We start from the raw sequence: 24,932 nt of genomic DNA, 5'->3' as shown, positions 1-24,932 counted from the left end.
GTGCTCTCACAACAACCACGCTATCTTAAAAAGCCCAACATCACGCTAAGCTTGCTTTCAAGTAAGAAAAACGATGCTTTGAAAACATCTGTTTCGCTGGAAGGACAAGGAGTAGCAACAGGACAACAACACAGAGACTTGACAGGTCTGATGGAGGGGCTAACGGGATATTTTACAGGAAAATACTAAAACGGGAAGACAGCGGGAAAAGAGCTCAAATACGTGAGAACCCTGGAAAAAAACGGGAGGGTGGACAGCTTCTAACTACACTTTTGAAACACATTGTTAGAGTCCATGTGTGAATGGTTGTTAGCACTAACAGTTACTAAACTAGCAGCTAGGTAGAGCGCAGCTTACGTTTGTCTGGATTACTGTATACTGTATTTGTTTTATTATCAAATTTTTACCCACAGTATGAATGTATTGATGTGGAGTATTGAACTGAAAAGCACTGAACCTCAAAACACATCACTGCTGGAGAGGATTCTTATTCATTAGAGTCAAGTTTTCCATAGACTGAGTCCTGGATATTTCCTTTTCTTCATCATCATCTTTATATCCAAGATGAGGGTATATTGAAATAATATCATCTGTAATGGTTTTGAAATGAAGGGTCGGTTAGTTTAAGACTGTAATAAAACTATAATAACTTCAAATAGTAATGCATACCTGAGCTCAAAGATTCAAATTTTCGCTTCCTACCACAGCGAAATGTATGTGGTCTAACTGTTGAAGAAAAACAGCCTGGGGAACAGCAAACACCAGTGAATCAGCTTTACATGGATACATTCAGTTTTCCTCATTAAGAATGACCTCAGAATGATGATTTTAAAACTGTTCCCATTATTTTATTCAGACATAACCCTGCTTTACAATCATTACATTACAGTCCAACCTATAATGTTTTTTAAATTAAGAGTAGGTTATTTTAATACTTTAATAAGACTATAATAAATTCAAATATTATGTAATACATACCCAGATGATCTTTCTGCCATGGTGGGGCAATTTCAGACTCGTCTGTTGAAGAAACACAACATGAGGAACAGCAAACACTGCTCAGACTTTACAGACAGATAAAGTTTCCTCAGTAAGACTGGCTTCAGAATGATGATTCTTCTTCTCAAATGCTTTAGTCTCAGGCTGAATACATTCAAATGCAGATTGTCTTCATGTTAATACAGCATGTGATAAGATATTGATGTTTTTGAAATGAATTACAGACACACAACACTGAATGAAGCGCTCGACTTACAAGATTTGTCACCATCTTTGTCTTCGGGAACGAGTTTTCTTTCTGTCTCTTCAGCTGTGCTGTTCTTGGACACTTCCTCATCTTTGGGGATGAGTTTTCTTTCTTCTTCATCTTCAGGAATGAGTTTTATTTCTTCTTCATCTTCAGAAACGAGTTTTCTTTCTTCATCTTCAGGAATGAGTTTTATTTCTTCTTCATCTTCAGGAACGAGTTTTCTTTCTGTCTCTTCAGTGCTGCTCTTGAACTCTTCTTCTGCTGTTGACAAAGATTCTTTTATTTCTGTGTCAGGTTTTAAATCTGTAGAATTGACCTGAAAACTCATTTTGAATGACTTCGATACTTTCCCAATTGAATATAGAATGAAAAGTGAACGGATCTGATTCACGAGTGTAACGCTGAGGTTAGTTTCACTTTTGTGTCACAAGCTTGAACAATAATGCTCTACCCAGCAGTCACCGCCCAGTTCTGAGGAGAAAAGCTGAGCTTTGAAAAAAACTATCAATGTCCTATAATTTACAACTGTTGCAGTTACTTGCACCCTGTCACTGTCAATTAACCCTGCTAATCAACTTATCTCAGATAATATCCACATCTCATGTAATTTAACTTCCGACTGTATAGGAGAGAAATCTGCCAGCTGCGGGTTTGTGTGTGTGTGTGTGTGTGCATGTGTGTGTTTGTACATATAATACGCATTTTCAGTGTTTGGGAATTATTTTATTCAGATCCTGGGTCAGATGTATAAGGGACACCAAATCTCCGGTCCAAAGATATCGGCACAAGTTTTTTTTCCAAGGCAAGTTTTTCACTTCACCACATCCATTCCACATTGAATAGCTTGTCATCCTTACATGGCTGTTAAAGGTAACTTACATTTTCATAAACCTCAATGTGTGCTCTAAAACTAACATATTGCATGTCTTTGTGTCATGCAAGGTCATCGTTAAATCTAGAGAAATGTTGAGACATGATGTATAATCCCATCGCGGAACATACGGTTTAGTTGCACTGTGTTATTATGTTTATTAGGTTTTTGTTTATCTGTTTTATTATTGCTGTCAGCAATTGTTTTTTACTGCTACTCAACTTTTCAACTGTTACTATAAAATGATGAACTGAAATTAAATATTTTATTGCCGTTTGTCATTAATGTACAATGTTTTAAAAATGAACTACTTTTAACTAAACATATCATCAAATAAAATACTGAATTTAAATAAAAACTGTTGAATTCTATTTTTTAAGGTATTTTACATTTGCAATGACTTGGTTCAGCAGCTTTACAGCATTATGGATGGGTGTCTCAACTGTACCCATCACACTAAAAGCTTTTTGAGTTAATTGTGGGAAATATGACCACTTCTGGATGTTAATAATTATTAATATATTAGTAGACAAGTAAAGGAACTGTCATATTAAAAATCACTTATTTTCTATCCCTGGTTTTGGTGTGGTAAAGGAAAAAGCAAAAAGTTTACCAACTGTACCCAGTCTACTGTGTGTGTTTCCCCCAAAAATGAAACTTCTTTCATAGTCTACCCAGGTTGTTCTAAACCTGCATTAAGATCTTTCTTCTGTTGAACACATCGGCAGGTTTTGGAGTCAGTCACGTCATCTCTCAGCTACGAGTGAAATGTGAGGCCAAGGTCTAGAGTTCACAGTATGGAGTACCGACCTGTCCAAAAATAAGGCTACTGATTTGTCGCGGGAATTCACCGTACAGTTGCCAGTAGCCTCTGAGTTTACTACTGACAGGCCGGCGGTGCATCAGTATACACACTCACCTCACGCAGCGAACCGACTCACTTTCCTCAAGCAGCGAACGACTCATTTTCCTCAGCGAACGGATCACTTTCCTCAATAAACGACTCACGCAGCTAACCGACTCACTTTCCTCAGCGTACTCACTTTCCTCAGTGAACGACTCACTTTCCTCAATAAACGACTCACGCAGCGAACGACTCACTTTCCTCAGCGAACGACTCATTTTCCTCAGCGAACGGATCACTTTCCTCACGCATCGAACGACTTACGCAGCTAACCGACTCACTTTCCTCAGCGTACTCACTTTCCTCAGGGAACGACTCACTTTCCTCACGGAGCTAACCGACTCACTTTCCTCAGCGAATGACTCCCGCAGCCGGAGACCCACTTTCCACACGCAGCAGACAAATGACTCTCTCTTCATGTAGGGACCGAATATTATAATTAAAGTGACTTCAGCCGGGACGGGATCAGCCGTTTTGAACGAAAAGTTTGATTTGAATGATTCAATAAATACTTAAACCATGGATTTGCTGTCCCCTACTGGCGGTTTTATTGTCATCATTATTTATTAAGGTGCCAGCACTAGCCTACTACCAGCACAAAATCACATTTAGCAAAATATTTACCAAAATTAATCAGTTTCATTTAATAAGGCAAAATTTCAATAAAACGTTTTTAAAAAATTATGATTTTGTAATTTGTAATCATTATGTAAAATTAACTACAGGACGAAGAAAAGAAAAAGAATATCCCCCCTAAAACAATTTTAAAATTTGACCACTGCATAAATAAATTTGAATATATAATATTAATATACATATAAATATAACTTAAATTACAGTAAAGATTAAAAGCTTAATAATTTATTTTTTAAGTAACGTTTCCTGGGGTCCACAGTTTATAAAAACGTAGTACTGGGGTTTTAGCTTTTTTCTTTACACCTCAATCTAACCTGTGCCTTTTTATTTTTTTTATTGCTTAGCTCTCAATATATATTATAATAGTTTATATCATATTTTTTTTAAACATTATATATTTATTAGCCTACTTATTTATGAAATTGTATGAAAATACAGATGTTTAGAGTATAGTTCAGGTTTGCGGAAAGTGAGTCACTGGCTGCGTGAGGAAAGTGAGTCGTTCGCTGTGTGAGTCGTTTATTGAGGAAAGTGAGTTCGCTGAGGAAAGTGAGTCGGTTAGCTGCGTGAGGAAAGTGATCCGTTCGCTGAGGAAAGTGATCCGTTCGCTGAGGAAAGTGAGTCGGTTCGCTGTGTGAGGTGAGTGTGTATACTGATGCACCGCCGGCCTGTCAGTAGTAAACTACTGGCAACTGTACGGTGAATTCCCGCGATAAATCAGTAGCCTTATTTTTGGACCGGTCGGCACGCCATACACAGTTCCCCCGAGGAACAGCAGCCCTTGTGTAAATGTACTCCATGGCGCCGCGCATGGCTGCTTCAGTACTTGGCTCGAACGCCGTTGCCTAGCATCCATCTGGCAAATCTCCGCTCTCTACCCAACAAAACAGACGAACTCCTTCTGCTTTCTCGGACAAATAAGGATTTCTCTCACTCTGCTGCTCTGTGTTTCACGGAAACCTGGCTGAATGACGCCATACCGGACAGCGCACTCCATCTGCCGGGCTTTCAGCTGTTTAGAGCGGATCGCGAATCAGAATCCACTGGGAAATCGCGCGGCGGCGGGACATGCTTTTACATCAATAAACGGTGATGTACAGATGTAACTGTGTTAAAGAAGATGTGCTGTCCTGATCTAGAAATGCAGTTTTGTCAACTGCAATTCGTTCTATTCGCCGCGGGAGTTTCACTCGTTCATTCTGGTGAGTGTTTACATCCCTCCGCAAGCGCATGTGAGCTCAGCTTTACAGAAACTCGCTGATCAGATCACAGACACAGAACAACAACACCCGGACTCTGTTTTAATCATTCTTGGGGACTTTAACAAAGCCAATCTCTCCCGTGAACTGCCAAAATACAGACAGCATGTTACATGTCCCACCAGAGACAGTAATATATTGGATCACTGTTACACCACAATAAAGGATGCATATCACTCTGTTCCACGAGCAGCTTTGGGAAATTCTGATCACTGTCTGATTCATCTTATACCATCCTACAAACAGAAACTTAAATCTGCTAAACCTGTAGTAAGGACTGTGAAGAGATGGACCAGCGAAACGGAGCAGGATTTACAATCTTGTTTTGACATCACTGATTGGAGTGTTTTTGAAGCTGCTGCCACCGATCTGGACGAACTCACAGAGACTGTAACATCCTATATTAGTTTCTGTGAGGATGTTTGCATTCCTACCAGGACTTATTTAACATTCAACAACGATAAGCCATGGTTTACAGTAAAACTCAGACATCTTCGTCAGGCCAAAGAGGATGCCTACAGAAATGGGGACAGGGTCTTGTACAATCAGGCCAGGAACACACTGAACAAAGAGATCAGAGCGGCTAAAAAGACCTACGCTAAAAAGTTGGAAGACCAGTTTACTTCCAACGACTCAACTTCAGTGTGGAGAGGTCTAAGAACCATCACAAACTACAAGACACCATCCCCTTGCACTGAGGCTAATCAACGACTTGCTAACGTCCTGAATGATTTTTATTGCAGATTTGAAACCCCCAACACCCATTCTGACCATCTCCCTGCACAACCATTAACACCTCCTGCAATCCCACCCTCCACACCTCCTGCTCTTCAAATCTGTGAAGATGATGTGCGCCAGGTCTTCAAGAAGAACAAAAGAAGAAAAGCACCAGGCCCAGATGCTGTTACACCAGCCTGTCTGAAAACCTGTGCTGACCAGCTGGCCCCCATCTTTCACAGATCTTCAACAGATCCCTGGAGTTGTGTGAAGTGCCTTCCTGCTTCAAACGCTCCACCATCATCTCCATCCCAAAGAAACCCAAGATAACAGGACTTAACGACTACAGACCTGTGGCTCTAACGTCTGTCGTCATGAAGTCGTTTGAAAAACTGGTTCTGGCTTATCTGAAGGACATCACTGGACCCTTACTGGACCCCCTGCAGTTTGCTTACCGAGCAAACAGGTCCGTGGATGATGCAATCAACATGGGATTGCACTTCATCCTGCAACATCTGGACAAAACAGGGACTTATGTGAGGATCCTGTTTGTGGACTTTAGTTCGGCATTCAACACCATCATCCCAACAGCCCTTCAGACCAAACTGACCCAGCTCTCTGTTCCTAGCTCTATCTGTCAGTGGATCACCAGCTTTCTGACAGATAGGCAACAGTTAGTGAGACTGGGGAAATACACATCAAACAGCTGCTCCACCAACACTGGTGCCCCTCAGGGATGTGTTCTCTCCCCACTGCTCTTCTCCCTGTACACCAACGACTGCACCTCTAAAGACCCCTCTGTCAAGCTCCTAAAGTTTGCAGACGACACTACAGTCATCGGCCTCATCCAGGACGGTGATGAGTCTGCTTACAGACAAGAGGTTGAGCAGCTGGCTGTCTGGTGCAGTCTTAACAACCTGGAGCTGAACACCCTCAAAACAGTGGAGATGATCGTGGACTTCAGGAGAAAAACCCCTGCACTCCCCCCACTCACCATCATGAACAGCACTGTGACTGCAGTAGAGTAGTTCAGATTCCTGGGAACCACCATCTCTCAGGACCTGAAGTGGGACAATCACATTGACTCCATTGTGAAAAAGGCCCAACAAAGGTTGTATTTCCTTCTCCAGCTGAGGAAGTTTAACCTGCCACAGATGCTGCTGAAACAGTTCTACTCAGCCGTCATTGAGTCTGTACTGTGTACTTCAATAACTGTCTGGTTTGGCTCAGCAACAAAATCGGACATCAGAAGACTACAGAGAACTGTTCGGACTGCTGAAAGGATTATTGGTGCTCCCCTGCCCACCCTTCAAGAACTGTATACATCCAGAGTGAGGAAAAGGGCTCAGAAAATCACTCTGGATCCCTCACATCCAAGTCACGCCATCTTTGAACTTTTGCCATCTGGCCGGCGTCTCAGAGCCGCAAACACCAGAACAGAAAGGCACAAGAACAGTTTCTTCCCCCAGGCAATCTACCTCATGAACAGTTAAATGTTCCCTGCTTAAATCTCTCTCTCTTTTTTTGTCTGTGTGTTGTTGTCTCTGTGTACTGGAAGCTTATGTCACTAAAACAAATTCCTTGTATGCGTAAGTCTACTTGGCAATAAAGCTCTTTCTGATTCTGATTCTGATTCTGATTTGTTGTTGTGTGCGATTTACCTTGAAGGCCTTTGTTAAATTGAACTCCTATTTGTGTGCAGACAGGCTTTGCCGCTTTATATTTGATAAGTTACTGAATCTTACACGTTTCATAACATTCAGTTTTAACGCAAAATACATATTAATTAACATTAGCCGCGTTTCCACTGTAGGGCCAACAGCAAGTGCATCACTACACGAGTCAGAAATATATTAATACGCCATGCTAAAGGATATACTTGCTTAAAGGCCATTAATGTCTTACAAAAAAAAATGTTATGCCTGTAAATGTCATAATCACTCAACTGAATAAAATCAGGTTATTGTAATTGCTATACTTTTCTGTGACTGTTAGTTGCACATGTAGGCTAATTAGACAATTAATCAGCTATCAGGGTTTTTCCTACATTGAAAATTTTTTGGCGGCCGCCAAAACAATTTTTTGTCCCGCCAAAGCCTTATTTGATCTGTAATTGGGTTTTGAGAGTGAAGCAGGCTACTGACAGAGTAGCCGTGTTTCCACTATCGAGCTAGGACCGGGCGTGCTAGTGCGTGCCAGGGCCAGTCGTGTTTCCTCTGTTACTTCCGGGGCTTGATCGTGCCTCGCCGGGGCTTCCTCGGGGCCAACGGCCTGGTTTTTTCGGCCCGAAGAAATCCTTGGGCCAAAGCGGGCCAGCTGGGGCTAGAGGAGGAGTTATGAACAAAGGCGGGTTTTCTCTGCGTCTAGAGAGCGTCAGCGCGGATCATTTCAGCAAGATAACAGCTTTAACACCAGCATTAATTAAAGACGTTTTAAAATAAGTTGAGCTCAAAACTCACTCTTAGTTAGCAGCAAGTGTTTGAAATAACTTGATACTATGTGGATTATAATCATTAAACAAGGCAGAAATATTTATAAGCGATGTAAAAGACTATGCACGCTAAACATTAACATTACCATAGTAAACATGCTAAATATGACCACTTGGAGAAATCAGACGTCAGCATCTTATTCTCTATCACAATTGTATATTTATTAAGTAACATTTTATCTGTCGTCTTGTTTCGTGAGTTTAGCTCCACGTTGCATATCATCAAAATATAATAATGATTTTTGTTCGGGAGCTTTTATAAAAATAGCGAGTCTGCGCTGAGGATCATTTCAGAAAGAAAACAGCTTTAACACCAACATTAAACACTTTTTTAAATAAGTCGAGCTCAAAACTCTCTTTCAGTCAGCAGTGAGTGTGTGAAATAACTTGATCTGATGTGGATTATAATCACTAAACAAGGCAGAAATATTTATAAGCGATGAAAAAGATATGCACGCTAAACATGTTACCATAGTAAACATAGTAAATATGACCGCTTGGAGAAATCAGATGTCAGCTTCTTATTCTCTATCACAATCGTGTATTTATTAAGTAACTTAATATTATCTGTCACAAGCCTCATCTCGAGAGTTTATCTCACGTTGCCTATCATAAAAGAATATAGCCTAATAATGTTTTTGTTCGGGAGCTTTTATAAAAATAGAGATCATTCATTCTAAATGTGACGGCTACTGTGGCTAATAAACAGAAACAGACTAGACTGAATAAGCAGGCTATTTTCATGAGCATTAAAAATAAATAAATAAAATAGAAATAAGTGTATTTATGTGTGAATCATTTTGAGTCCTGATAAATTAAAACAATATGATCAATGTATCACTTATTCTATAGTTAAAACATCAATGCTTTTGAATGTGAATATATAACAAAGCATGCAAACAAACGGCCGCTTTTATCATCTTCGTTTTGTGATCGCACATGTTCCAGTGACTTATTTCTTAGTTTTCTGATAACTTCTCTTTGATGGTGAAATGATGAGGTTGCATGATGTTGTTCTGAGAGGCGTATAAAGGGCGTGTTTTAGTGACGTGCAGCGGTGCTTCAAGCTCCACTGTGGAAACCCTGCGCTATTCTGGCCTCGGTGCTACTGGCCCGGGGCTATGAGCCCCGCCCGACCCACTTTAAGCCCTGGCTCGCACTGACCCGACAGTGGAAATGCGGCTAGTGAGAAGAATTGTGCATGTGCTCCGCGCAAACCCGCGCCTCAGAACGCGCGCAAATATTAAGATCTCTCTGAAGTAGCTATTGCGTTTAAATGGACAAATTCACACAAAAAAATGTCAAAATGCCCGTCTTGGTAAGTATCCTACAGCAGACATAGCCGGCTGAACGTATCAGTCTCATAAACTATCAGTTTATTAAACGTATCAGTACTAATAAAAATAAATACTTTTTGGAGTTATGAAGGATGCAGTACTACTCTATAGGTACTCAAGATTAACAGGATATTGAGTGAAAACAAGGATTTCACCCCCCCCCCCTTAAAAAAACTTGCCGTTCTCAACATGTACAAAACATTCCGAAATAACGTTTTCATAACTTAAGGGAAATGTTAGTAAAACGTTCTGACAACTCATTTTTGTTAGCTGGGTTAGCACTAATTAATTTTACAGTAATAGTGTATTAATTGTCATGATTCTGCCCTTGTGTCCTTGATTTTTCCTAGTCTTGAGGCAGGATCATGACAGACCCATGTTTTGTGTACAAGCGCATGGCCTTGTCTTTGGGCCATGTGCTTGTGTTGTCTCGTTCCCTTGCCCCGCCCCCCTTGTTAACCTAGTCGTGTCTTGATTGTCCTATCTGTAACACCTGTCGTGTCTTGATTAGTACCCCTATTTAGATCTCCTAGTGTGCTCTGGCTTGCGTCGGTTCATTGTCATTGTGATTGTACCTGTGATTGTTCCACTCTGTGATTGTTCCTTAAGAAGTGTTTGTATTACCGTGAGTGTTTGTTTATAGCTAGTATTTAGAGTCCTTGTTTATCTTGCTAGTCCAGTCCTGTTTTAGTTATTTAGTCTTTACCTTGCTCCGTGTTTTCCCCCTCGTGGGTTTTGTTTTCCCCTTTTTGTAATAAACCCTTTGTTTGAGAATCCCTGTCTGCACCTGAGTTCCTCCCTTACCAAGATCCTGACAATTAATGGTTTATTTATATTGAATATTGTTATGCATCTATCAGAATACCCTATAATTACAGCAATTTATCTTATGAAGCTAGATTGATTGACATGTTTTTAAATGTGTTGTATTAAATGTGTTTATACTTATGTTTTAGACAATGGACTTTTTCGTGAAGGAAAAATTGCAACAATAGAATTTCTGCCTGTTAACTGAAACATTTCAAGGTAAGTAACCTATTTAAATTAATGGTACATAAGTTTTAAATTCTACTTAGACCTATGACTTCCAAAAATTATGAAAAAAGTGTATTGTCACATAATAGGGGCCAGTCAGGGTCAAGATTTGCGGGGAACTCGCCATAATAAAGAACTAAATAAAAAACAACTGTGCTTATCATGATGCCTGATAAAGAGCACTGTAGGCCCATTTCTTTTTATTTATTTATATTATGTTACTTTTGATGTATGATTTTTTTTTCACCCACTATAGCAGTGACTCAAGGGGGCCCTCTGCTGGCCACGGGGCCCTTTGCAATTTCAAGGGTCGCTTAGTGGCTTGGCCGGCTCTGGTCACATTCCGTCCAACAAAGCTTCCTTTCATTTACAGTGTACTTTTGTTCCTCCCTACAAGTCTAAATCAATTAAAGGGTGGTAAAAATGTATTATCATTATCCGCAAATATTGCCACAAACTTGCTGGAGGGAGTGAAAACTGGTTTAGTCTGTCTCTTAGTGCAAATGATATTAGATCCCCACAAAGACTGTAAAAATGTAAACTGTGAGCTTGTTTTTTTTTTTTTTTACTTGTGCTTTCTCTGTACTTTTGTAATTTAAAGGCCTTTGTACAGAAATTGTCTTTAAAACCCTTCCTGCCATCTGCACCATACCACACAAATGGAAAATTGGTGTGCACATCATACACGGAAATGAAGCGGTCCTTCATTGACATTCAACCTGTAAGTAGAAGCAAAACTTAAAATTACAGTGCCCTGTGTAATCAAGTCACCTGTATTTATTTAGTATAAGACACACCTTGTACAATACAAATCGTTCCAAGAAGATATTTAGAAAAAAAAATATGACAGAATTTTAATTTTTGGGTGAATTATCACTTTAACTAATTTAAATTCGCTATAGCTTTTAACTCATTTAAATTCACAAATTTGTAAAGTGAGTGTATTAATGAAATATCATCACAATGCATGTTAACTGAAAATTCTAAAATACTTTTAAGGTTGGCACTAACTACTGCTGTACTTGAATCATGAGACAAGCCAGAATCCACATGTCTTGGTGCTTGGTGACAAGGAAAACTCCTCCCAAGTCTTTATTATTTTAAACAGGGAGGTGATGGAACAGAAGACGATACTACAAGCAGTTGATCTGTGTTTTAAACTTTTCTTTTTATATGACATCTACTACCCAAAGTCCTCTGCTCCCATTTGAGAGTTTTTGTAACACACAGTCTTTAATAGTTTCTTCTGCATGCTGTCTCCTCCTTAAAAACTTTGTATTTAGTAATCAATAAAAAACTTTTTGATTTTATTGATCATTAGTAGGTCCAGCAGCTAGTATATTGATTTTATGATTATTTTTTGTTTTATTATTATATGTTATGTTCATTTTATTTGAAAGTCGTAACATTTGCCAAGTGTGGTAACCCATACTTAGAATTGGTGCTCTGCATTTAGCCCATCCAAGTGCACACACACAGCAGTGAGAAGTGAACACACACACGGAGCAGTGGGCAGCTATAGATCCAGAGTCTGGAGAGCAACTGGGGGTTCAGTGCCTTGCTCAAGGGCACTTCAGCCATGGCTATTGAGGGAGGAAGAGAGCTCTGTTCATTCACTTCCTCCACCTACATCTCCTGCCAGCACCGAGACTCAAACCTGCGACTTTCGGGTTACAGGTCCAACTCTCTAACCATTAGGTGACAGCTATGAACTGTATTTGCACATTTGTGTGTTTTGATATGAATATGAATTGACACATTTATACATCTTGAAAATGTCAGTTATATTTTTACACATTCTTGTACATTTAAATAAAATATTTTAAAATATATTTGTTATTTGCATATTAAAATAAAATCTGTAATTTACAAAAAAAAAATAGTTTCAAAATATGGTTGTATTAAGTAATTTTTAATAAAAATACTGATGTTAATTAATATAAATGATTAACTCAACTGCTGGGTAACTTTTAACCCAACAGGATTTTAACCCAATGGGTTGGGTTGAAATATCCAGTAGATGGGAAAGTGCTATACCAACCCATAGTTGGGTTATTTTTAACCCAACATTTTTTAGTGTGTATTGACACCTTGACAGGATCAATGTTGTTACCGGTGATGTGGTTTGTTTGGGGTTGGAGGATATCCAGACATGTGTCCATCTCAAACACTAAATCCTTCAGTTCTGCTTGATCTATATGCTCAATATTGATAGCTATATCAGATAGTTTTGATTGTTTGAAACAATACTGGAACGCTTTGTTCTGCAGCTTTGCATCCGAAAACTGAAACATAGAATTCAAGAATTCCCCAAGAGGTGAATTATGAGGAGTAAGTTTATCTATTCAACCTACAGATCAGGTTGTTCTGATCCTACAGAGGTGTTAGTGTACACACATCCAGATGAGGTAGAAAGAACATGCCCAAACATAACACCTTTTCAAAAGCATACAGAAATATGGTCTTGTTGAATTCTTTAATTCTATGTTTCAGTTTTCGGATGCAAAGCTGCAGAACAAAGCGTTCCAGTATTGGTCGGTAGCCACACTGTTGGTGTATTGGTATCAACATCTACTGTATTGATCAGACAAACTTTGATCCTGTCAATGTGTCAATACTCTCACTTTTGCTCAGCCATTTTTATTTTTCCAGGAAGAGCCCAAACACCTCCTGACTGGAAGTGAGTAACCGTTCAGGAAGGACCTCCACAGAAACCCCTGCTGCTCAGGTTAGAGATACAACCATCATAAATCCAGTAATAAATACATAATAAATCCAAATCTGACATCTGTTTGATCTTTTGATTTGCACACACCTCTGTCATGTCAGTCAGGGGTGACAGGATCCCGGTGACATGACATCCATTGTGACAGACAGGCCATATAGCCATAAATCAGCTCATAAATCTGACCAGATACACATTTGACATATGACAAACTGTCAATCAACGCTGACAGGAATAATACAATACAGATATCATTTTACATATATAATTTTAGTTGAAGAGTATAACTGACTGAAGTGTGCTGAATATAAAAGCTCTGCTACAGGAAACAAGCTTCTGTTTTGAGTGACAGCATGAAGGGTCAGGTCTAAGACGATAACCTCAGACTTTATATCATTTCAAACGCTCATTACATACCTCCACCACCTCGTAGATGAAGACATGCATATATAGTAGATCCAGTTATTATGTTATAAGAACCAAGTGTCTGATCATCTTCCAGTTGTCTGCCGTTGTAGATTAATATCTGCACCGCTGTGAAAAATAACATCAGCAGCTGCATAAGAAACAGCAGTCATTCAAGTCTCGACCTCATGGAGAGCTGAAGATATGTCACGACGGGTTTACTGTAATTAGCATAACATTTCTACAAATACCATAGTTCAAATATGGTCACTCACGGTAGTAAAATACTTCTCGTAGTTCAGAGGCTTTCAATTGATAGAAGCAGATCAATCGAAATACAAACAATAAGAAAAACTGCAAACGTTTAGATCATTTGTCTGACTTACTGTTTTCTTTGGGAAATGATCTTCTTCTGAGCTCTTCAACAGTCATGTTCTTCAGTTCCTCCTTTGAATCCACACATACTGTTCTTGTCTGTCCTCTCTCGTTTCTAATAAAAACTTCGAACCTCATTTTCTATCTGCAAATTTAATGTAGTATTTAAAATGAGCAATGCGCTGTGTTCAGTTTCACTTTCTCTGCTGTATGTAACACTGATTCTGGAGAGATTGTCTCCGCCCACTTTCACCAGCCCTCTTCCGGAAGTGTTCTTCTGTGTAATAGTTATGTTTGCAATGCAGTTTACTGAAGAAATCATTGCATATTTACGGAAGTTCTAAGCGGCCATGCATTATTGTTTTTTTCCTTCTTGTTTTCTCATTATAATGACTTGATTTTCTCGTGATCTGGACATAACAAAGATGTTCTCGGTACTGTGGTCGTGGTGATTCTGCCAAGACATGTTCCTGGATCAACATTATTGTCCAAAAAAAATAGACTTAACCCAATCCCTACCCCTAAACCTAACCTTATCCAAACTTTATTCCTAAAAGCACTGGGAAATGATAGCCGATTAACAAGGCTGTAAAAGCACCTAACCCTGATTGCAAGCCTAAAACAGATATCCTGAAAAGTGCCGGAAAAGTTCTATTCTGATTCTGGTTGATTGGAATGTTGACACACACACACACACACACACACACACACACAAACACACACATACACGCACACACACACACACATACACGCACACACACACACACACTCATACACTGACACAGACACACACACACACACACACGCACGCACACACGCACGCACACACGCACGCACACACGCACACGCACACACACACACACACACACACACACCCGCACGCACACGCACACACACACACACACACACTTACACACACACACACACACTTACACACACACACATACACGTACACACACACACATACACGTACACACACACACACACACACACTTACACTTACACGCACACACACACGCACACACACACACACATACACACTTACACACACACTTAAACTTACACACACACACACACACACACATACACGCACACACACACACACACACACACACACACACACACACATGAATGCTCTTTTCAAACAGATGCTTGTAACCTGTATTACAGTGTATGATGTAGCTGTCCATCAGTGTAAACAATGTGCAAAGTAATTAAACCAAAGAGTACACGATTTATAAAGTTATTGGCTTCTAAAGTAAGGAGTCGACTCTGAATCGCTGAAACGAGTCGTTATAGATTTCAAATCTTTTGCCCATCTCTATGTACGTCACTAGGAACACTTTGCATAATAATCTCTGCCCACCGTCTTGGGAGAAACTGACCTCTGACCTGCCCCCCCCCACACACAGACGCTCTGGTTGGTGTGAGAGCATCATGTCGGGGAGACAGTGTGTTTTTAATTGTAAAGGCAAGTTTGTTTTATTTTCACTGCCAAAAAGAATGAAGATCAGAAGAACCAATGGCTAAAATTCATTTTCACCACAATACCAGAGCAGTACAACAAATCCTTATTGTGTTCACAACATTTCGCTGATGACTGCTTTTCTAATCTCGGTGAGTACAGCGGGATTTTTTTTTTAGATCTTTATTTAGACCAACGAGCATCTCCGAATTACAACGCGAAATATGATTATGAAGTTATGTGTCTGTTTTCTCCCGAGCGTCTTATCAGTATGTGTGCTGTCTGCAGCCTGTCTGCACTGATCGTCATGTACAAACACGTCATTAAAATGAAGTGTAACTCCGTGAATACTCAACGAAGAGACATGAGAGATATATCTATAGAAAACTTGACATGTCTACTTTAAAACTAAACAAGTTGCCGAAAACAGATATTCTGTGATAAAGTAATCCATATGAAAACAACGCGATGTCTGTTTTTCACGTCTCCCTTCATTATATCTAATGTGACCACGCCCCCGCGCTGAACGCTATTCAGATTCAAACTGAAGCGCGCGGCTTGAATACACACACACTGAAGAAAAAGCAGCGACTGTTCAAGTTTTTTATTTTACTGTTTGCTTCGCGGTGAGAGGAATAAGACATAATTCACCCCAAACAGATGCTAACGCATAGTTTAGCGTGGAGGTGTGTGCGGAACAACCAATCAAAACTGACTATGTTAGTTGACCAATCAGAACACAGTATGCTACCGAAAGGTGGGGTTTAAGGAAACTGAATCTTTTGAACAGCTTCGCGCGAACCGTTTGGGGATCTCTGAGAATTTAGGTAATTTTAAAATGATATTTTGACAAAATGACAATGTTTTTTTAACCTTGGATGGATTTAAACCTATTGTACATGACTTATAAACAGTGATAGGAAGCTTAGAATTTTCATCTTACTGGCTCTTTAATTACAAAAACAAAAAGGTTAGTGTACTGTCTCTGGAAAATTCTGTCTAGGCAAAGCAAAATGTGCTGAAATATCCACAACATAGGCTACAGTAAGAGCACACAGTTTATCTGTCCATCAGATGCATGTCAAATTGAGTTTGTTACTATAGCAACAATAGATCACACAATCATTGGATAAAATTCTTTTTTTTTTACACTTTATGTCGAGATCACGAGAAATTTCAGTTGTGATGAGAAAACAACTTCCGTATTTATTAGCACTAACAGTATAAATAACTTGTTAGATCTTCAGAAACAGGTTAAAATAATTCAATCAATATTAAAAATGAAAAAAAATTTAATAAAATATTTTCTGAATACCATTGGTCATGCTGTTGTGTTTTGACAGAGCATTGTTGTTCATGAGAGAAAGTTGCCAGAACATTCCCTGTTACTTGGGTACTGTATTTAAAATTACGATGATATATCTGAACCATGGTTTGTCTGCCTGTGTGCTTTTATTGTGTGGATTCATTCTGTGATGCAAAGCTGCATTTTCTGGTTTAAAAGTCTAAAGTTCTACATTTCCATTTTAAATAAATGCAGAGCGTCTGTAACACAGTTTGCTTGAGAGATCTTAATATTTATTTTGCTCTGTTGCATCTGTAAAAACACTAAATAATGATGTCAGTTATTTAATGTGAGATCAGGCTGGTAAAACTAACCTTGAATTCATGACTGTTTATTTTTTTTAGTAGAGCAAAACCATCATTATCCACAGTAAAGCTAGAAATAGTCATTTAAATGTACATCATCATTATTGTGATAAAATAAAAAAACACAATTTTTGTTTTGTTTGTGCACAGAAAGTATTCTGGTTTTTGGTTTTCCGGTTTAGTTTCTGGACTTTGAGTTGTGTCAGTTGTGTTTCTGTCTATGAAGGGTCAGAAAGTTCTCAGATTTCATCAAAAATATCTTAATTTGTGTTTGAAGATAAATGAAGGTCTTACGGTTTTGGAAGCACATGATAGTGAGTTATTAATGACAGAACTGACATATTTGGGTGAACAATCCTTTTAACCCATTGCAGCAGTTTAAAGGTATAGAGCAATTCTGCAGGAAAACACAGGACATGGCAACCCTGGCTGAACGCACAAACCAGAGTTGGGTGCTACCAATTTGTGCAATGAAGGGGAACTTTTGTACTTTGTTCTGATTTATTATGACAAGTTATCCTTCGATTTAGACCAAAACATACCAATAAAATAAAAATCATGAATATTCAAAGGGTTGTAACTGTAATTTTAAATATAACGTCCACAAACTTCACCCCTTCTTATAGACCTTAAAACACATTTTCACAACTCCAAACTTTTTAAAACAGTTTTATGAAGGTTTGTAGGAGTTTTATTCAGAAAGAGACTTTGTTAGCAGAAGAATCGGTGTGTCAGAATTTTTTGTCTTCATAATCTTTCATCATAAAGTCATAATAATCATCTCAAAGATATTATTTGTTGAGTAGTCTATATTCTCTACAGACGTCATGGATCTCCAGTAATTCAGCTCACTGATGATCATTTAGCTCAACATTAATCTGTTGGTACGAGAGACTTGTTCATTTTGGACACACTGATCAAATTTCACTCAGAAATCACTACATTTCTCAAACAATTACAATGAACTGCCAAAGAACAATGTAATATAAAACTAAAAAGTCATTAATACATCAGCATGCTGTGTGAGTCGGATCATTTACATATTGAGAGTTCATTTCTCCATAGATTCTGTCCTGGATATGAATTCACCTTCACGTTCATCTTTAGATGAGAGACTTTCTGTGAAACAGAACAAGAGGAGATGTGTTGCCATAAATCTGTCTTTCTGTACCTTTAATTGCTGGAAGGAATGATAATTAAAGATATAAATATGTGTGTTCACATTTCCACAATTACTGCTCGTGCGAAAACAAATGCTGTCGTTCTGGATATGAGATAAACTACAACATTTAGAACAAGACAAGTATGAAGCACAACACTTAACAAACAATTAATATGTAAACAAACCAGTGTTCAGAATAATTATAATTAATAAAAAATTGTGTAAAACTTTTCGTTTTTAATTTTAACTAGTTAAAAGTGATGCTAACTATTATAACTAGTTGCTTTTTAGCATGCATATTATTAGCATTAGCTATATATTCATGGCTATACACCTGCATTAGTGTACATTCGATTCACAACCAGATAATAAGATCTTAAAGTGACCTCCTCTGTTATGATCTAAGATGAAGAGTCAGCTTTAGGAAGAAAACAGATGATTTCAGTCCATAAATACTTCCGTGGAAGCATCGGTGGAGCAATCATAATAACATCACTGTGTTTAATGCCATGAGAGCCAAGTGTCCGATCATGAAACAGACGCTCACCATTGCAGTAAAGCTCACAGACTTTATCTGTGGAAGCAAACAGTGATAACATGAGGAACAGCAAACACCAGGCTATCAACTTTAGAAGAAACACAACTCTAAAGTGCTTGACTTACATCTGCTGTCTGCAGAAAAGAGTTTTCTTTTCAATTCTTCAACTGTGGTGTTCTTGAATTCCTCCTCAGAGTTCGCCACAGAAACGTTTATTGTAGTCCCCTTTCGTCTATCTAAAATCCAGACCTGGAAACTCATTTCAGATGTACTCTGATCTTTCCAGATGGAATTAAAATGAACTCTGCAGACAAGTGTGTGAAAATGACTGCTGTAACTTCACTCTTAGTGTACTATGACACAAATTATTAACCGTACGGACAGAAACCAAAGTCTACAACAACATTTTCTGTGTCCTTAAAGGGATAGTTCACACAAAATGGACACTTGATGAAAATGTGTTCATCCTCAGGTCATCAGAGATCAGGATGAGTTTGTTTCTTCATCGGGTTTGTAGAAATGTAGCTCTGCATCAGTGTCTCTGCAGTGAATGGGTGCCGTCAGAATGAGAGTCTGAACAGTAATAATAATCCACAGCACTCCATCAGTCCACATGAAGTCAAACACAGATACAGTTCAAATCAACAGTGGGGTAATGTAACAAAGTAAACATTATTTGTTACAGTACTTAGGTGTTTTTTGGGAGTATCTGTACTTTACTGGAGTTTTTATATTTTAGCCAACTTTTACTTTTACTCCACTACATTTCCTAATTAAAATGTATACTTTTACTCTGAAATGATTATTTTTATTTTTTATTGATGAGTCTGATCCTGTTCTACCATTTCTGTTTCTTATTTTTATTTTTAAGTCTGACCATGTTTACTCCTGTTTACGGCTGCTCTTAGATTCGCTGCATCTGCGCTGTGTAGTGATGCATGGTGTTATTGTTTTAATCTTGTAGTTCTGTAAAGCACTTTGGTCAGTCTGTGGCTGCTAGAAAATGTGCTATATGAATAAAATGAACCTGAACTTGATACATTCTCCCTAAATATATGAATTACTTACTACAAAACAGTCAGAAGAACACAGACTGCAGGAAAGCAGGTTTAACGAATCAGTCGTCTGGCGTATGCACGTTAGATTCATGCTGGTGTGCAAACAAGTGTATACACAACCACAGATGATTCATTTCCCACTCAAGTCGAGTTTGGGGTGTGAGATACCCTTCCAAACCCCCTCAGCTGATCACCTCCATGTCACGCAGAACTGAGGCAGTAATTAAAGCAAAACGAGCCCCTACAAAGTATTGAGTACATGTACAGTAAATTAACATACTTTAAAATGTTGTTCTCTGAATGAGTAATTTGCTGTTAAATTATGTTCATTTAAATTTTTTTACAGATCTGTAGAACAAGTAGGTTACGGAATGAAATGAAATATGCAAACACTAGCCATGAAGAACACTAGATCTAGAACACAATTTAAGATATTTTGGATGAAATCCTGGAGGCCTGTGACTGTCCCATACAATGCCAAATAAACAACAGTGTCAAGGTCCATAAAATTTCACCAAGAACAGTTCACATGGCAGGAGTGATTTCTGACATCCATGTAAGAAGCTGTTTTGTGACAAGTGCTGTTGACTGACACTCTTTCTTTAGCATAACATCTCTCAACAAGATGGTGGAGATGGCTCAATCAGCTTGAGGGAGGTTAGGTACTCCTCTTAATAAAACATAGTGACTCAAGCATTTGGTGGAGCAGGCTGTGTTAAGTATTTTGATTTGCATTTTAATTGGATGCATGTGAATGTTCGTCTTGAACTTTCCATATAGGACCTTCTGGTTAGTTTCATTATTGGACACTTAGAAATAGTTCAAAGTTGTTATTTAAAGATATTTATCTATTTTGGAATTACAAATTACAATCACTGTCTAATTTTATAAACTAAACTTCCCTTCTCCAGACATTCTCTTCATTCATCTCACTTTGCAATAATAATAAAAAAAAACATGTCATCAAGCAGATAATTCAATTGTGTTTATTATAGTGTTTAGATGCTGATCTTATATATATATATATAAATGTATGCTATATCAGGCCCAGATTGGCTAATCGGGAGCACCGAGAGGATTCCAGGTGAATGAATCTGGAACTGCCAGTTTTAACAGCAACCATCTCTTCAACTGATACCATTGTTGTCAGGTTCAGCATACAGTAAAGAGGTGGAGATACTCACAGCCTGGTGCACAACTTGGCCCTCATTACTAAAAGACTTCAGGAGGGTGAGCCAACATCACCATCTCCCGCTAACCATAAACAGCTCCGAGGTCTGACTACCAGAGAAAACACATCAGCCGTCATCAAGAAGGCCCAACAACACCTTCACTGTCTTTGCAGGCTGAAGAAGTGGAGCTTCTCATCCCAGCCATGACCCTGTTTTACAGAGGGACAGTCGAGAGCCTGCTGACCTGTTGTATCTCGTCCTGGTTCAGCAGCTGTACAGTGGAGGAGAGAAACAATCTCAGCCAGATTGTGAAAACAGCAAAGAAACGTATTGCTGATGATTGCCACAGCTACAGGACATCTGCACAGAGCACTGTTCAGAGAGCTGGTGGCATGCTGAAGGACTGCACACAGGATCATGTGTGTTTTTATTCTGACCAACAGCGCCGTCTGTCGGTCATTCAAGAGTTCAACATCATGGGTGAAAAAAAAAACTGAAAAAGTCGTGACATTTGCCAAGTAAATTCCATACTCTGAATTGGTGCTGTGCATTTAACCCATCCAAGTACTCAAACACACAGCAGTGAGAAGTGAACACACCGTGAACACACACCCGGAGCGAGTAGGGGGAGGCTGCAGACCTGGAGCCGGCAGATATACGCCCCAAGCAGTTTTACGCCCCTGTTGTTCCTCATGCGTCCAGTAGGGGGAGGCTGTATATTAGTATATGAGCCCAGTCATCAAAACAGCAGACCATATCTGTATGATAGCAGCAGACATTTTTTGAAGAGATACGAATTGAAATAAGTTATTGTTGTTGATTGTATTGTAATGATGCAACATTTATTATATATAAACGATTGATGCGATATCAATTCAAAAGATGGGTCAATAATTTATTTCGAGAGGCAAAAGTAGTTGATTGAGTCTGTCTGACTCAAACTTAGCTAACCACGTGTAGGTTAATCTGCCCCTAGTCTTCTCTTTACCTGCTCTGTCTCACTCACTTTTAAAATTAATTACATTTTTATTTTTGTCTTGTTGTCTGTCTTTAGCTTGGGTGACATGGCTTCTTCTGGTAAGACCCTGTTTACTCCTTGCATTTAAACATACTCCTCATGGTTTCTGGAGCACATTAGAGTGGATCATCACAAATGTGGGGTTTTTTATTTTATTTTTTACAGTCTATGATGTGAACACACAAAATACACATTTATATAGGCATGTATGTATGTATGCAAATCTCTAAGTCTCTGCACAAGTTGAACTGCACACTCACTCAAGTATTTTGTCAAGTAATACAAACATATGTCATGCATGATAAAACCTACATTAAAAACTTTGGTCTCATATGGTTTAAATGTAGATTTTGATTTGAGTTGTTTCTTATAAATGAAATGATCTAATTCTCTAATGTATATCTTAATATACAGTTTTCTTAAAATAGCTTACTTATCTGGACAAATGTATGTGCATTTAATGTGTGTTTTATCATACTCTGTCTTTAGTTCTTTAACTTGTATCTCATAAAGGTGTGTGTTTGCTTTAGCTACTTAAGAAAATTAAAATCTCTCTTTCTAAACAAGTATAAACTAAAAACACCCATCTCTTTCTCTCTTCAGGGGAAGAAATAATATCTGTACAGAGAGGCTACAACTTACCTGCGCTTAACAGATGCACCTCCTGCTGTTCCCTGTTTCACTGTCCTTTCTGTAATTCTGATTTTTTTCAAGCCCTCAAAGAAAAGTAAAGTACAAACTCATCTTAAGCTTCACTTTTCTAGGGCAGTCGTCCATGAAGGTAGCATCATTTATGATTGATTTTTATTTTATTTTTTTCTAAAAATGTAATGAATGTTAATGTTGAATGGATGCATGATTGATGTTTTAGTTTACTCAAATTTACTCATGTCAGCATTGTCAGGGCACATTGCATAAGAGTCTACAGGAGTCATGCTGTTAAGAAATAAAAGTCATGGTGTTAATAAATATTTTTGTGAATAACAATATTGTCTCTTTCTTTTAAATGACCCTTGGAATTTTAGAAAAGGGTTAAATTGTGTTTGTCTTCATAAAATGCTATGCAGGACATGTTTTGTTGCTGTATGACGAGCAATTGTGAATTGTACAGCAGATATTTCATTTAGGATCCATATGATTACACAGTACTGTATGTCTAATGGCCTAAATATGGTTAATATCTAAATATAGCTTAATATAAATTCACAACATCATATATCCGTCAGTCTCCTGTATATAAAAACAGTTTATAAATAAATATAAATAATACATTTTACAGTAGGTCATAGGTCTACTCTGCAGCCTCCCCATATAGTGTTATTCGCAGTATTTCCTTCTCCCCCTACTGGACGCATGAGGAACAACAGGGGTGTAAAACTGCTTGGGGCGTATATCTACGGGCTCCAGGTCTGCAGCCTCCCCATATAGCCCGGAGCAGTTATATATCCAGCGCCCAGGGAGCAACTGGGGGTTTAGTGTCTTACTCAAGGGCATTCAGTCATGGGTACTGAGGGAGGAAGAGAGCGCCGTCCCTCCTACAACAACTCCTGCCACCACCGAGACTCGAACCGACAACCTTTGGGTAACTAGTCCGGCTCGCTAACTATTAGGCCACAGCTGCCCCTACAGGGCCGGATATCACTAGACTATTATGATGTTTTTCGATGTAACAATCTTGATGACATAAGTGGACCCGATAGAACAGTAACAAAATAAATAAATAAATAAAAAACACACGGCAGTTCATGACGGCTTTACATGTTACAGGAATGCTAAGGGTTAAACAACAGGTCATAGGTAGAAAGGGGTTAACAAGTCACAAAAGCAGATATGGATATGTGCTCACCTGAAGACCTCCAGAGGAGCAGCAGATCAGAAATGTGTGGATATGTAGTCTCAACCAGAGAAAGTTCAAGATGCCGTCTTCTTTTATGACAGAGTAGAAAATTAATTTTTTAAATTTCTAATTTAGGCCTAAATGGGGCCATAAACGAGATGCTCTCCAGTTGAGCGTCCAGAGCCAAAACTATGCTCTTTAGTTTGAGCGATGCTGGATATAAGTCCTTGGTAGCATGTTAATTCTGCTTGATTTATAAGAATAAATCAATCTTAACACTATTTGTCTGATAAAGATGCATCTTGGACAAAGACCTGCTGTTTAATGAATCGAAGCAGTCAGTGCTGCTGCAGTCTTGAACACAAACATTAACACCTCCACAGTGCCAGCAAACAGAGGGATTGTCTGTCTGCGGGGCTAAAATCAGCTTTGGTAGAGATGTTTTCTCTTTTCTGACAGAATCTCTGAGAGAACAGCAGCCCGGGTGAACTCCAGCAGCTGTCAGACGTGAAGTCTGAGGAATGAACTGAATCATATCTGAGAGAAAGAGACACACTGACATCTGCTGCTGAGACTCACACACCACAGTCTGAACATTACTCTCCAAGACAAATGAAACTGTCATCATTCAACTTCATGTTAATCTGAAGCTGTAGGAGATTCTTCTTCTGAAATACAGAACTGCTCTTAAACACATGACAGACAGCAGCTCTCCAGCTCCAGCAACACTTTAGATCGAGCAGACTGAACATTTCTACAAGACAAAAAACTCTGACATTATGAACCCAAGTTTGTGATTCTCCATTGTCACATTACTTTGAATTAGATGATATAGTATAGTTGAGATATTGATTAGTTTATAGTTGAAGTATAGATATAAATGTGTTTATTCTGTGCTATCACAGTAAAGTGTGTTTGTGACTGTTTTCCTGAGCAATGGCTCCTTCTGCTGGTCATTCAAGAGTTCATCAGGACAGTAAAATATCTTCATGTGCTTCTGCACACACACTCTCTAAACCATTGGTTCC

General features: G+C 38.7%; 1 protein-coding gene and 1 long non-coding RNA gene across 3 annotated transcripts; both read right to left on the bottom strand.

Moving 5' to 3' along the window:
* Positions 1 to 235: 235 nt before the first annotated feature.
* LOC113042982 (polyubiquitin-like) lies at positions 236 to 14,236 on the bottom strand. Of its 2 annotated transcripts, none has more exons than XM_026202036.1 (6): positions 14,016 to 14,236; positions 13,642 to 13,758; positions 1,256 to 1,510; positions 979 to 1,020; positions 670 to 744; positions 236 to 590 (listed from the first exon to the last, which is right to left on the bottom strand). In XM_026202036.1, the coding sequence occupies exons 1-6, from the start codon at positions 14,140 to 14,142 to the stop codon at positions 469 to 471; spliced, it is 738 nt and encodes a 245-aa protein (XP_026057821.1). In that variant the 5' UTR covers positions 14,143 to 14,236; the 3' UTR covers positions 236 to 468. The 2 variants fall into 2 exon arrangements, with proteins under 2 accessions (XP_026057821.1, XP_026057822.1); XM_026202037.1 differs by having other exon boundaries at positions 1,256 to 1,507.
* Positions 14,237 to 17,541: 3,305 nt separating this feature from the next.
* On the bottom strand, positions 17,542 to 19,303 carry LOC113043855 (uncharacterized). The gene is made up of 3 exons (XR_003275807.1): positions 18,945 to 19,303; positions 18,291 to 18,855; positions 17,542 to 18,238 (listed from the first exon to the last, which is right to left on the bottom strand). It is a non-coding gene; the product is annotated as an uncharacterized LOC113043855 (long non-coding RNA).
* Positions 19,304 to 24,932: the final 5,629 nt, after the last annotated feature.

Source organism: Carassius auratus, chromosome 25 (genome assembly GCF_003368295.1).
Source record: "Carassius auratus strain Wakin chromosome 25, ASM336829v1, whole genome shotgun sequence".
NCBI classification, from domain to species: Eukaryota; Metazoa; Chordata; class Actinopteri; order Cypriniformes; family Cyprinidae; genus Carassius; species Carassius auratus.
Note: the sequence above shows the minus strand (reverse complement) of the source record. Positions and strands in the feature narration are given on the sequence as shown.